Source organism: Plectropomus leopardus, chromosome 18 (genome assembly GCF_026936395.1).
Source record: "Plectropomus leopardus strain MGB_pleo_1.0 chromosome 18, ASM2693639v1, whole genome shotgun sequence".
Classification (NCBI taxonomy): domain Eukaryota; kingdom Metazoa; phylum Chordata; class Actinopteri; order Perciformes; family Serranidae; genus Plectropomus; species Plectropomus leopardus.
In genome coordinates this window covers 26,682,361-26,694,593 of record NC_142193.1, presented here as the reverse complement: position 1 = coordinate 26,694,593, position 12,233 = coordinate 26,682,361, and the positions used below count along the sequence as shown (strand labels likewise).

At 38.6% G+C, this 12,233-nt stretch overlaps 1 protein-coding gene across 1 annotated transcript in view; it reads left to right on the top strand.

Moving 5' to 3' along the window:
* nptxra (neuronal pentraxin receptor a) overlaps nucleotides 1-12,233 on the top strand; it is a 28,823-nt gene that overhangs the window by 6,719 nt on the left and 9,871 nt on the right. Inside the window, exon 3 of the mRNA XM_042504450.2 lies at nucleotides 5,923-6,700. Within this exon, the coding sequence (XP_042360384.2) occupies nucleotides 5,990-6,700 (711 nt within the window). The 5' untranslated portion in view covers nucleotides 5,923-5,989. The remainder of the gene's footprint in view (nucleotides 1-5,922; nucleotides 6,701-12,233) is intronic.

The following is a 12,233-nucleotide window of genomic DNA, read 5'->3' as shown; positions in this document are numbered from 1 at the left end:
CCACAATTGTTCTTTAGCTAAGCAAGATAGATAGATAGATAGATAGATATACTTTATTGATCTCAAAACTGAGAAATTGGGAAGAGTGAGAGCAGATGAACGTTACTGGAAAAGTAGGCTGCCTGGCAACAAAAGTACACACTAACGTACTGCTGCACATTGCGTTGTACTCTTATTATAAACGTTAAAGTTGCAGTTATTTAATACTGCTTTGTTTTTCTCAGGTCACCACTCTTTCTATGAGGCATTTTTTTCAGTTTTTACAGCAATCTCTGGTGTTCTCTCACAACCTCCAGTAGGCCTTGGCGACGTGGGCTTAAAATTGTATAGCGATATTTTAGACTGTATCTCGATGAACATATATAGCTTATATTTTTTCAAATCTCCTCAAAAGCACTTCAGTAATACTAGAACTGAGAGGCAGAATCAAACATTATTTTTATTTATTTCTTTAACAAACCCCCCCCTTTGGTGGGACAATATTATAGGAATGACTGTTGGTACTTTGAAAAAAATATCAGCTCAATTCCATTTTTGATCAGAAATCATTAGTAATGTAGATATAATGACAGAGTAAGTAAAGGCAATTATTAAAACAAGTAGAGCTGTCTGATAAATTGAGAAAAATACATCATTTTATTGTAATGCAACTTTTAATATCAGGAAAAAAACAACATTTATTCCATATTACAATATAACAATGTCCAATATCTAAGACGATGTATAGTCTCATATCTTGATACGATATAATATCTTTATATTGGCCAGCTCTACCCTACAGCAAAAACCCTCTTCTTTCCCCAGTGTGGTGCCATTTCTTTCCAATACTTTAAGGCCCTTTGATCGTCCCTGTGGTCTCTCAGTGAAGAGCTGTTATAAGAGATCTTCAGATATCTGTAAAGGTCAACCTGCATGGCCGGTCTTCTCTTATGAACTGAAAAGTGCAGCGAGTAGTGACAAAAATTTAGAGGTTCACAACCAAAAGCTACTTTTGGAGCCTTCATGCTCAACACAAAAATGGTAATTACATTGTTTTCTGGGGTGCAAAGCCTGCACTGGTGACACTACGGTGATCATAAATCACGCATCTGACTTTTGTTGAACAGGTAATACTTGTTAGAAGATTCACTGAATTGTTGCTTTTGGTCTTTTTGTGGGATTTCTTGCTGGAAAATACAGAATATCACCAGCCTTATCCTTTGATATCTGTTCTTCAAACACTGTGTGTACACCCAAAGATGTTTCAGTGTGTCCAACCTGATTTTCAATAAGTTGTTGTGCATGAAAAGTAGTTTTGCTATGGAGACCGAAGAGCCTAAAAATAACTTACAACTATAGCAACTATAATTTCCTCTTTTTCTTTAGAAGTCCTTTTCTAAGCTAATGGAGAGCCACTAAATCAGAACAAGGCCTACTTGTATCTGTAATATCTCTATCTATAGTTACACTTTTTTGTACTAAAATGAATGAGACAAATTTGTGATTTTGGGCTATGTAAAGGAAATTGACTTGAATGACTAAATATTAAAATATCACAAAGTGTACATGTAATTTGAGCATATTTTGAAATCCGTGATCCCAATCCTTTAATACAGTAATATCACTGTATTTCTCATTTTTGATTGGTTAATGCAGAATTCAGTGACATATGTGCTAAAAATCCTATAATCCTTATACTTTTTAATCACCGCAGATCAAAATCCAACTGACTGTACAGAGCAAACAGAATCAGCGGTCTTCCCACATTTTTTCTGCAAAATACACAAATTTAATAAAACATTTATTGCATGTGTCTCGATCATTGGTAATCATTTTCTCTTTTGCAAAAGTCTCAGTATTTTGTCACTAAACCAGAAGGAAATTACTAAGAGAAAACACACTTCTTCCACCTATAACCCCCTGAAAAACAAAAAAAGACAGGAGAGAGAGTTGCTCTGTAATATTTGATCAAAACCCCAGATGAGAGAAGAGAAGTTATTGATTTCTTTTTTTACTTCAACCATCATATTTTGGCATTGGGCCTGTTGCTGAGCTGAAACGCAAACAGCCGTGAGCTGCAGTCGACCCACAGCTCTGATGGATTTATTATTCTCAAACCACAGATTTGTTCTTTGCGTGACATGTCACAGTCGGTGAACTCTCCGTGAACTCCTGGAGGAGACGAGCAGGTGTCACATGGATGATGTTTTTCTTTTGTGAATGAACGTAGGATGATGTGGTGAGAGACCTGGTTGTATTTTATCCTATCTGATGCACGTCTGCAGGGAAATCCAGACAGGAAGCAAAGATGTACACTGGGAAACATGCAGGTTAATTGTTTATAGTGTAATACATCACCGGCAGAGAGAGCGAGTGAGAGAGACTCGCACACTAGATGGCACCATAAACTAACTGGACACATGACTTGAATTTAAAACAGCGTCATAACACACTTATTTAATCTCTTTCTTGTTCTCTCGTTTCCTCTCTTTTCTTCATAAAGTAATAACTTTGGTTCAATATTTCATGTGTTAGTGCAAACACTCCCTCTGCACACTAACACTTTGTTACATAAGAATCTGACATATATAAATAATTTAGCGCAAATATTGAGTATTGATCGTAACATATGAAATATTATCTAATCATCAGTGGTGGAGGAGGTCGCTGAGCCCTTTGAAACCTGAGCAGATTGGATTTCCTTTAAAAGCAAGCTACAAAAAAATGTGTAAAAGGTGACAAGGAAATGATCTGAAAATTAGCTGGTGATAATTAGATATTTTCAAAAAAAATATCTAATTATCATTGTCCAGACAACTATATTAAATTATTCTTTTGATTATATATTTAAAATAATCTTCCAGGAAAAAAATAGAAAAATTATATTTTTCAGCACTTTTTTAGGTTATTTTGTTGCTTTTGTTTGCAAGTTTGTTTTTTCCTTTTTTGTGCTTATTTTTATATGATTTTCTTGTAACTTCCAACTTATTTCTTGCTAAGTTTTGGGCCATATCTTTTAAAGTCGCTTGTCACCATCTCCCCATGCATTTGAAAGAAACCAAGCCGGTTTGCTCAGGTTTCAAAGAGTTTAACAAGTCATTAAATCAATCAGCAGATACTTCAGAGGATGTATAAAATGCAACAGAAAATAGAAAAAAACAACACTGACTTTCAAAACAATGACACTAAAAAGCTTTTGTATAAAAAATTGATTTCATTGCAAGAGTTCATCTTGTTTTCAGCTCAGTATCCATCTCCATAAAGACGTAAAGTCATTAATTTACAAAGACAAAGAATAGATTTCCAGTAACTGAGTAGTTCTGACCAAATCCCCAAGATTATGGATAAAACCTTTTGGGGAAAAAAGTGCATTAACGGAATGAAAAATTCCAAACAAAAGAAACTTTTAAAGCTCTGATATTTTTGCAGCGCACAACAAAAAGGTCATGGGTGACTCAGATGATAAATCGAGCTCAGACTTGCTGGCCGCAGCGTCTCGCAGAGGCTTTCATAGACATAACAGATCAGCAGTGTATTTTCATCATTAACAGGGCAGCAGTGTCCACAATGCTTCACCCACACTGGCCTTTTTTAATGCACTCATACTCCCTATAATACAGCTCTGACTCAGTGGGCTGAAAATGCTGCAGTGTTGGAACATTTAGTTCCATGAAAAAAAATATATTATACTTAAATCCCCAAATGCTTTCCTGCACAGAGCCGGTGTTTACACCCTCATCATCCTAAAATTTAAAATAACAAACAAGCATTGCTACGATCATCATTAGGTGTAACATAGTGACAAGCACAAGGGGAAATGACTACAATAAGAACCCACACTACTGCTGCAAAGCTATTTACACCCCAAAATGCCACTAGTGACATTTAGTGTATGCACTGAATACAAATGTGTGGAGCTCAGACATCATTCTCACTTATGTGTGAGGAGTGATTGTTTTGTATTCACTTTTCCCAGCCTCTCGTCCCCGTCTCTACAGGAGTACTTAACAATCTACTTTACTATTCTAGTGTTCAGAGGAGACGCAGAGCTGGAGCTATTTTCTGCTGCAGACGTGTCTCACGCCGTCTCACTCACCCATCTAGCTTTCAGCACCTGCGACTTTGAGAAGTCTTAGCTTAAATCCCCCTTAATACTTGTGTGAGAATGCACATCACACACTCATTTTATACACACGGCTGAGGGGTTTTCTCACACCTGTCGTTGTGTGCGTGTGTTTAATGTTCCCTCTGTCACTCGGGCTCTGTCATTAATATATTTCTTAATTATATGCTTGTGTGTGTGTGTGTGTGTGTATGTGTGTGTACGCATAGGCATCACACTGAGATTAAAATGTATTTTTACTTGCAAGCATTAATGAAACTCGCTAATAATCTTGCCCTGCAACCCACACACACATAAACGCCCGCTAGGGCCATCATTCTGTCATCTGTGCTGGTGCGGAGCTGCTCCGTCGGGAGCCTTGAGGCTGATTCATGACCATCTACACATCGCATTATAGTAGGACTGTAATGTGTTGCTGAGCAGGAAAATATTAAGCCGAAGGGAGGAAAAAACAATTTCCTGATGTAACAGAGAATGTTATGCATGCAGGATACATCCAGTTTAGACCGCAACTGCACTGTAAGCTTGAGGAAAAGGAAAAGTCATAAAAGTGTAAAAGATTTAGTGGCATTTAGTGGTGAGGACTGCAGATTGCAACCAGCTGAAACTTCTCCCAGTTAGGATTACTATATTGTTTATTGTTCAAAAGGATTTTACCGATAGCCGAGTTATCAGCAGAGGTCTCTTCTTCTCCAAAACAAGCTAACCAGGTGATTAAAACCGCTAAAAATGCAGAATAAAGTAGTTTCACGTTACAAATCTCTGTTTCTGCTACACTGTTTGGCATGTCAGAGAAAGGTCACACCTGATAATGTGTGCTCATCACTTTTCTATGATAATTTAAGATCCAAACATTCAGGAGGTTTTTATGAGGAGCTGAACAGTAGAAGTGTCTTTCCCTCCAAATAAAATGGATGAGGTTGTTAATACTGGTAAAAACACTGACAAAAGCAGTTTACATTTTAAAAAATACGTGTTTTTTTCAACGCTGCTTTTCCCAGAGATGCTGCTAACTGCAGTGGCTGACGCAAAAACATGAATAGCCCTATCTGGAGCCGGTGCTCGGCTTATCCATGCCAATGGATAAACCTGCCAGTGCATTATGGCGATTTCCATAGAGGAGCTCCTGCACCCTATGTAGATATAAATAGCTCATTCTAAGGTAACAATAACACATAAATTTCATTTTCTGGTGATTAATACAATCAAGGAAACGTATTATATTATATTTCATTTTTTTGCTACCCCACTAAATGCATTCATGACTTTAAGCACATCCCACATCATCTGTTTGATAGAAAATCTGATGTTAAATGTTTGATATCTGTATCACCAGTCTTCAGTTTTAAAATGCATGGATTACAGTTGCTGGAAAAGTTTGCTCTAGGCTGCAGGAAAGAGACAAAATGTACGAAGAATGTGCTATAGTGTATGGATCTGTGTGTGTGTGTGTGTGTGTGTGTGTGTGTGTGTGTGTGTGTGTGTGTGTGTGTGTGTGTCTCTCTCTCTCTGTCTCTCTCTTCTCTCTCTCTCTCTCTGTCTCTCTCTCTGCTTCAGTATTAACACGCTGAATTCTGCCTGAATACTGAGGACATGCGCGCTGGACAGGGGGAGGAGGTGTATCACAGTCTGTCTGCCTCTGATGTTTTGTGTTGACTCAATTATGTTGCGGAACTCTCATTTTCTAATCGCCTGTTCTTGAGGAAAAGAGGAAAAGTGGGGAGCATTTTTTCTCTGCTTACATACATGAAAATAATTTGATACTTTTGTTGTTTTGGAGCTTTTAGTTTCTTACAGAGTCCGTGTTTTTTTATTATTAGATTTTTCTAATAATCGATCGCCCCCGCCGCCACCCTGAAGTTCATTGTTATCATCTTGGCCGCCGGGATGGTGGCCTTCATCGGAGCGGTTATCTGCATCATCGCAGCCGTCCACACCGGATCCTCCCGGGCTGCCGCGGCACAACAGCAACCAGCAACCGACAATCACTCGCTGTATCCGGACGCGGTGGCGCAGAGCCCCGCTGCAGCGGGCTCCGTGGCCCGGGTCGGATCTCTGGGCGCTCTCCACGGTTCTGAAACACCCGATTCAGAAGCGCCCACCTTCAACATCGGGCTCAGCGGGCTGGACGGGGTCACCGGACTCACCGGGCACGACCCGTCGGTTAGTCGACTCATCTGCACGCCGATCCCCGCCGGGGAGTGCAACCCGAAAAACTTTCAGCAACAAGCGGATGACCCGTCGCTGTACGCGGGGGAAGATTGGGGCTACCTCCGCACCACCGCGGAGGAGCTCCGGCAGACCGTTCTGCAGCAGAAGGACCAGATCTTAACAGACCAGCGGACCATCCGGGAGCTGACGGGGAAACTGTCCGAGTGCGAGAAGGGACTGGACGGCAGGGGCAGCGCGGACAGACGCGGGAGCGCCGCGGGCCTGTGGGGGGGCAAAAGCGCGTCGGAGGAGGCGCACCTGGAGCGGATCATGGTGCGGGACAGCCCGGGCTCGACGCCCGACGGTGCCCACCTGCTCACTGTTAGGGCTGTGGATGAACTGGAGCAGGCGATCACTCAGCTCAAAGACCGTATAGAGAAACTGGAGGTAAGTAGAGTGTGCAGAAAATCACATAAATCATCTGCATGCAGCTAAAACAGTCCAACGAATCCCAGAGAGCAGGCTTTGCTCCCATGATAGGACATAAAAAGGGATCTCTCTATTATAAGATTCACATAGAATAGAGTTTATGGTCTGATATCAGCTTTGAATATTAATGTGTACTATAACTGTAACTCTAGATACATTTTAAACAAGAAGGAAAACCAGGGACTCAAAAATTTGGTAAACGAGGAGGAATTACATGAAAAAGCCTTCATTGTAGTAGCTAAATTAATTTGATTCCTCTTTCCCCACATTTTAAGAGTTCATTGTTTCACCTCCTGTTTATCATGTTGTTTCCCATTTTCCATGAGCACCCACCACAAGTTTTTGACCTATTTTTAATTATACAGAGCAGCCAGTCATCTTCCTGTTTTTCTAGCTACATTTTGCTGTATTAAGTGATGATCTGAGTCAGCGTACGTGGCTATATTTGTCTCTTCTTGACTCCTATAGTCCCTTTTAAGGTTCCTGGGCATGCATGAGTGGTTGATGAAAGCAAGGCTTTTAAATTTTGAATGAGAACAAGTGAGTTGTCCAAAAAGCTTTGTGTGCATGATATTGGATATTAGCAGCCAGATAAGGGAACAAAATCCCTAACTTTTTCTCTGCATACAACTTGCAGGGGCTAGGGAAAAATTACACAGCTTAGTATTGCTATATTTTGCGTGGCAGATTTGTATCAATGTACAGATGCCAAGTATTTATTGGATAAAACAGATGTTGACAAAAGTTTTCATTGGGGATATAACTAACAGTAGAAAATAGGGCAATAAATCGCGAAATATATCAGTTTATGTTATCGCAATACACAGCTTATTGCAACATATTTAAAATCACAAAAACATTGTATAGTTAGTAAAGTATCGTGATTATATCGTATCGGGGGACCTCTGGTGATTCTCACCCCTGACAACAAGGGCTGGATGATATGGAGAAAATCAAATATGACAATATTTTTGACAAAATCCACCAATTTCATGATTGTGAATATATCATAGATAGACTTTTCTTGCTTTCACAAAATATTTACTGAGATTTTTGATAAATAATCATCAGTATTGTTGATATAATGACTAAGTGGGTAAAGGCAAAAGGACTGGTAAGTTCAGAAAATTTCATCCCTTTACTGTAGCCTAATATTTTGACATCCAAAATCTAGTCTCATATCTTGATATCAATGTTTTGTCCAGCCTTTATTAAAACATGAACAATTATCACCTGATTCAAATTTGAATGATGTTAATTGCTGATAGCATCAATATTTAGTCAACTGAATGATCTGAACTTAACTAGTGCTGGGTGATATTTATTATTTATCAATATTTTAACAATTTTAGGGGTGAGTATCACAATTCCCACAAAAATCGCATAGGTGTATGTATATATATATATATATATACATATATATATATATATATATATATATATATATATATATATATATATATATATATATATATATATATACATATATGTATATATATATATATATATATATATATATATATATATATATATATATATATATATATATATATATATATATACATATACATATATATATATATATATATATATACATATATATATATATATATATTGCAGTTGGGAGATGAGTTGCGATTTTTGTGGGAAATGTAATTAAGTTTTCACTGAAAAAATATCAAACGATGACACTTTTGCTGTGTTCTGTACCACACAAGCATGCTCTCTTTCGTCTGGAATATGATTCGTAAGCTGGGGCATCTCTGTAGCACCACAGTGCTTCATTTATAGAGATATCTTAATACATTATTTATCAAAAACTTCACCATTCCTGTGATTTGGATACTGCACTTGGTCATATTGCAATTTTGATCATATTTCGAGGAACTGTGCAGCCCTAGTCTCATATCATAAAATGGATATATTACCCAGCATCAGCAATTATCACATGATTCAGTCTTAAATGATGTTAACTGCTGATAACGTCAGTATTTATTGATTTTTATATTTTTCTAATCATAACTTGTCATCTGTGAAAGCCTTTAATAATACATGAATAGATTGCTTTGGCGAGCGGGCTAAGTTGCCAGGCCAAGAAAACAGATTGAGATTTAAAGTTAAAAGAAAGACGGAGATGAAAAGTGAGGCAGCGAAACAGAGAAAAGCAGGGGGAGCGGAGAGGGGGAGGAGAGATGAGGATAAAGGGAAGTGAGGGGGAGAGAAAAAGAGCAGCAGCAGCAGCAGCAGCAGGAGGAGGAGGAGGAGGAGGAGAGAGTGTAGCAGAGTAACATGAAACGTGCTCTCGTCTGACCAGAATCGAATGATGTATAACCTCATTTTTGGCAAAAGAAATGCCATACATAATTAATGAGTTGCCTATATTTGTAGAAAGCGCAGACTGAACGTGCTCCTCTGCAGTATAGTACTCCTCTCTCTGTGGCGGTGTATGTAGGCCATGTCTGTGCGGGTCATTTTATTTGTGGACATGCACACTTTTTTTTCATATCGCCACTAGAATTTTACATTTTTCAGGAGCATATTTTTCCCGTGACACCGTCAGATCTGGTTGGATTTCACGGATCTCAGGGTGATATGAGTTAAACCTAAAACAGTGCTGGAGCCAGTGTGTTTCTTTTACCATCCAAGTCACGTTTCTGTGTAGGAGGAGGTACTTGGCCTACTTCACACTGTGGCGTTTACATCCTGCGTGAATTCACACGAAGAGCACACAGCTGGGAATACCAGTGGGTTCGAATAACTGTGTTCCGTTTCCATTTCTCTCCCACTCGCATACTGGCTTCACCATAAGTCCTCCTGACCAACATCTGATCCAAACATGTGAGGCAACGTGATGCAGTGTGCAGTCACCGTAATGGTTTTTCTATTTCCAGCATACCTGCACTGGGTACCATGGACTCTGAAAGCATGTTGGGGATTTTTTTTCCCTGCGACATCAGTCAGATTTCCATCATAACCAGAGGCTCAATGATAGTGAGCGCTCTGTAATGTATTGATAGATCTATTGGAAGAATGTTCTATACTGTTCACAGCTGTCAAAAAGATAAAAAGTGAGGCAGCGAAACAGAGAAAACTATAATTTTGGGTACAAGCTAACATGATGATGTGTAGCAGGTATGTGTTTTCCGTCTTAGTTTAACATGTAGGCATGCATCATGGCTCATTAACACTTAACTTAAGACTGATGCTGATGGGAGCATCATTCATTTTTAGGTCATCAATCAAAGAATTTGAGACTTTAAATATGTTACCAGAGTTGTGAGAAAGTTTAGAAATAGCTGTTTTGATATAGTTCTGCTGTTGTTAAATGGGGTCCCTGTTTGCTTCAATTAATCTAGGATATTTGCCATTTTTGGATACTTTGTTCACCGCAGGCATACAAGAAGAACAAAGTTTTTTTTATTAATTCAAGGTGGCACAGCGTGACTAATTGATTTACAAATGGTTTGTGGGTGAAGTGTTCCTTTAAGGCATCACAAAAGCTATTGTGATTCATCCTGTGAGCAACAAAAATGTGTTTACAAAATTTCATACCATCCAGTAATTGTTTAAAAGCCAAGCCTGAACCACTGATATTAACCTCTTGGTTACTGTAGAGTCAGTGGATCATCTAGTCATTAAGATGCATCACCCTCTTTGAGTCACTGGTTTGCATATCTAATGTAATTTCACTGCAATCTATATAATAGTTGTTGAGATATTTCTGCATAGATGTAAGACGCATTCAGTTTGGCTGTCAGGTTAGTGTGAGGTATATGTAGGTGTGCAGAACTGTATTTCATGTCTCGAGAATAGACATGATGCCTGCTCCACACTTCTGCATATCTAGATTTATTTTGTACCCAGAATATTGCAATTTTTATTCCCTAGAAATGTTTGACATCTGCACATGTAAATACCTGCTGCCTTGAAGCGTAACCCCGGGCTCGATACCAGAACTGTCAAATACATTTAAGAGCAGATCACCTATAATGCCAAGACTCAAGAAGCAAATGCATTATAGTGTGCAAGTGCAGAGCAAGGTGCATGAAGGGTTCGGTCCTAAAAGACATCAACTATTACTGCAAATGTGCTAAAGATAATGCCAATTTGGTTGTTGATTTTACTGCAAAATGTAAGAATATACCTAAATTACAGTGTTGCTATGGACTGATCACTCCACTGGAAAACATACATGTTTACCTTTTGAAACCTGGAGCAGTATCACTTTTCTTATGCTGCTTTCATTCACTTTTTCATAAATATTTAAACTTTTGAACCCTAATATGTGTAATTTCTTTCAAAAACGTTGAGAAAAAGGCAATGAGCACCTTGATAAGAAGTAATCATTTTATTTCTGTTTTTGTTATTTCATTTATTTATTTAGTTAGTTATTTTTATCATTAATTTTCAGGTAATTTTCTTGTACTTTTTACTATTTTCTTGCAATTTTTTGGTTCATTGGTCCTTCCTCCTATTTTTTCAAAAGAAATCAAGCCAATTTGCTCAGCTTTCAAAGGGTTAAATAGGATAAACTGAAGATTAGATTTGAAATTCCAGCGATTATGTATCATTGGGGGATGAAAATTGATACCCAAACATGGCCTTAAGTTATCTGTATTGTCTTATACAATATAGGTAAGCTCTGTGCACACTGTATGGGTTTTATGTATTGTTCTTTACCGTATGTGCATACCTTTTTTTGTATTAATTCCCTAATGGTGTCTATGTGTTTCTGCTGCACACTGTCAAACAATATGCCTGGCAGATACACCGGGCTGGTTTGTGGAGTCTTGCAGCGTCTGTGTTTCCCACATTCACTCCCTGGTGGTTCGGGTGTTTATTTCAGTGAACCATTATGCAGCGGAGCCGAGCAATTTGGTGTTGACTGAAATAGTTGATTCTCTTGGCAGCCTTTTCTGACTTGCAATTATTTTGTTGAGCTATACTTAATTGAGAAGAAATCCCTGCAGACATGAGATGGCTAAGCTTAAAGAAGATCTGCTCATACGCAAAAACTGGGAGACACTTGGAATCGGATAGTTTTGTTGTCTTCTCTGTGAAATTGTTTGTCGCGACAGGAGCTTTAAAGTGCACGCCCTGCTTTAGTCACACCAGAGATTCCAGAGCAATATGAAAACATGAAAAAGTAAAACCCAGAATACAGAATCAAAACCAAGCAGTGTTGCAAAATCATACTTATGCTCCGTGTAGGAGCTAAACTGTGGGAAGCTCTGAGATACAATTAAAAAAAAAGGACATTTTTAGAAATATGCTTGTTCACTTTCTTGCTGAGTAGATGAGAAGATTGATACCACTCTTGTATCTGGCCAGTAACTGTGCCGCTACAGCAGGCACCCAGTTAGCTTAGTGTAAAGACTAGAAACAGGCAGAAATGGCTAGCCTGGCTCTGTCCAACAGTTACTAAGTCCACCTATTAGCACCTCTAAAGTCCACTAACTGGCACATTATAGCTTATGTAACTTTATTTTAT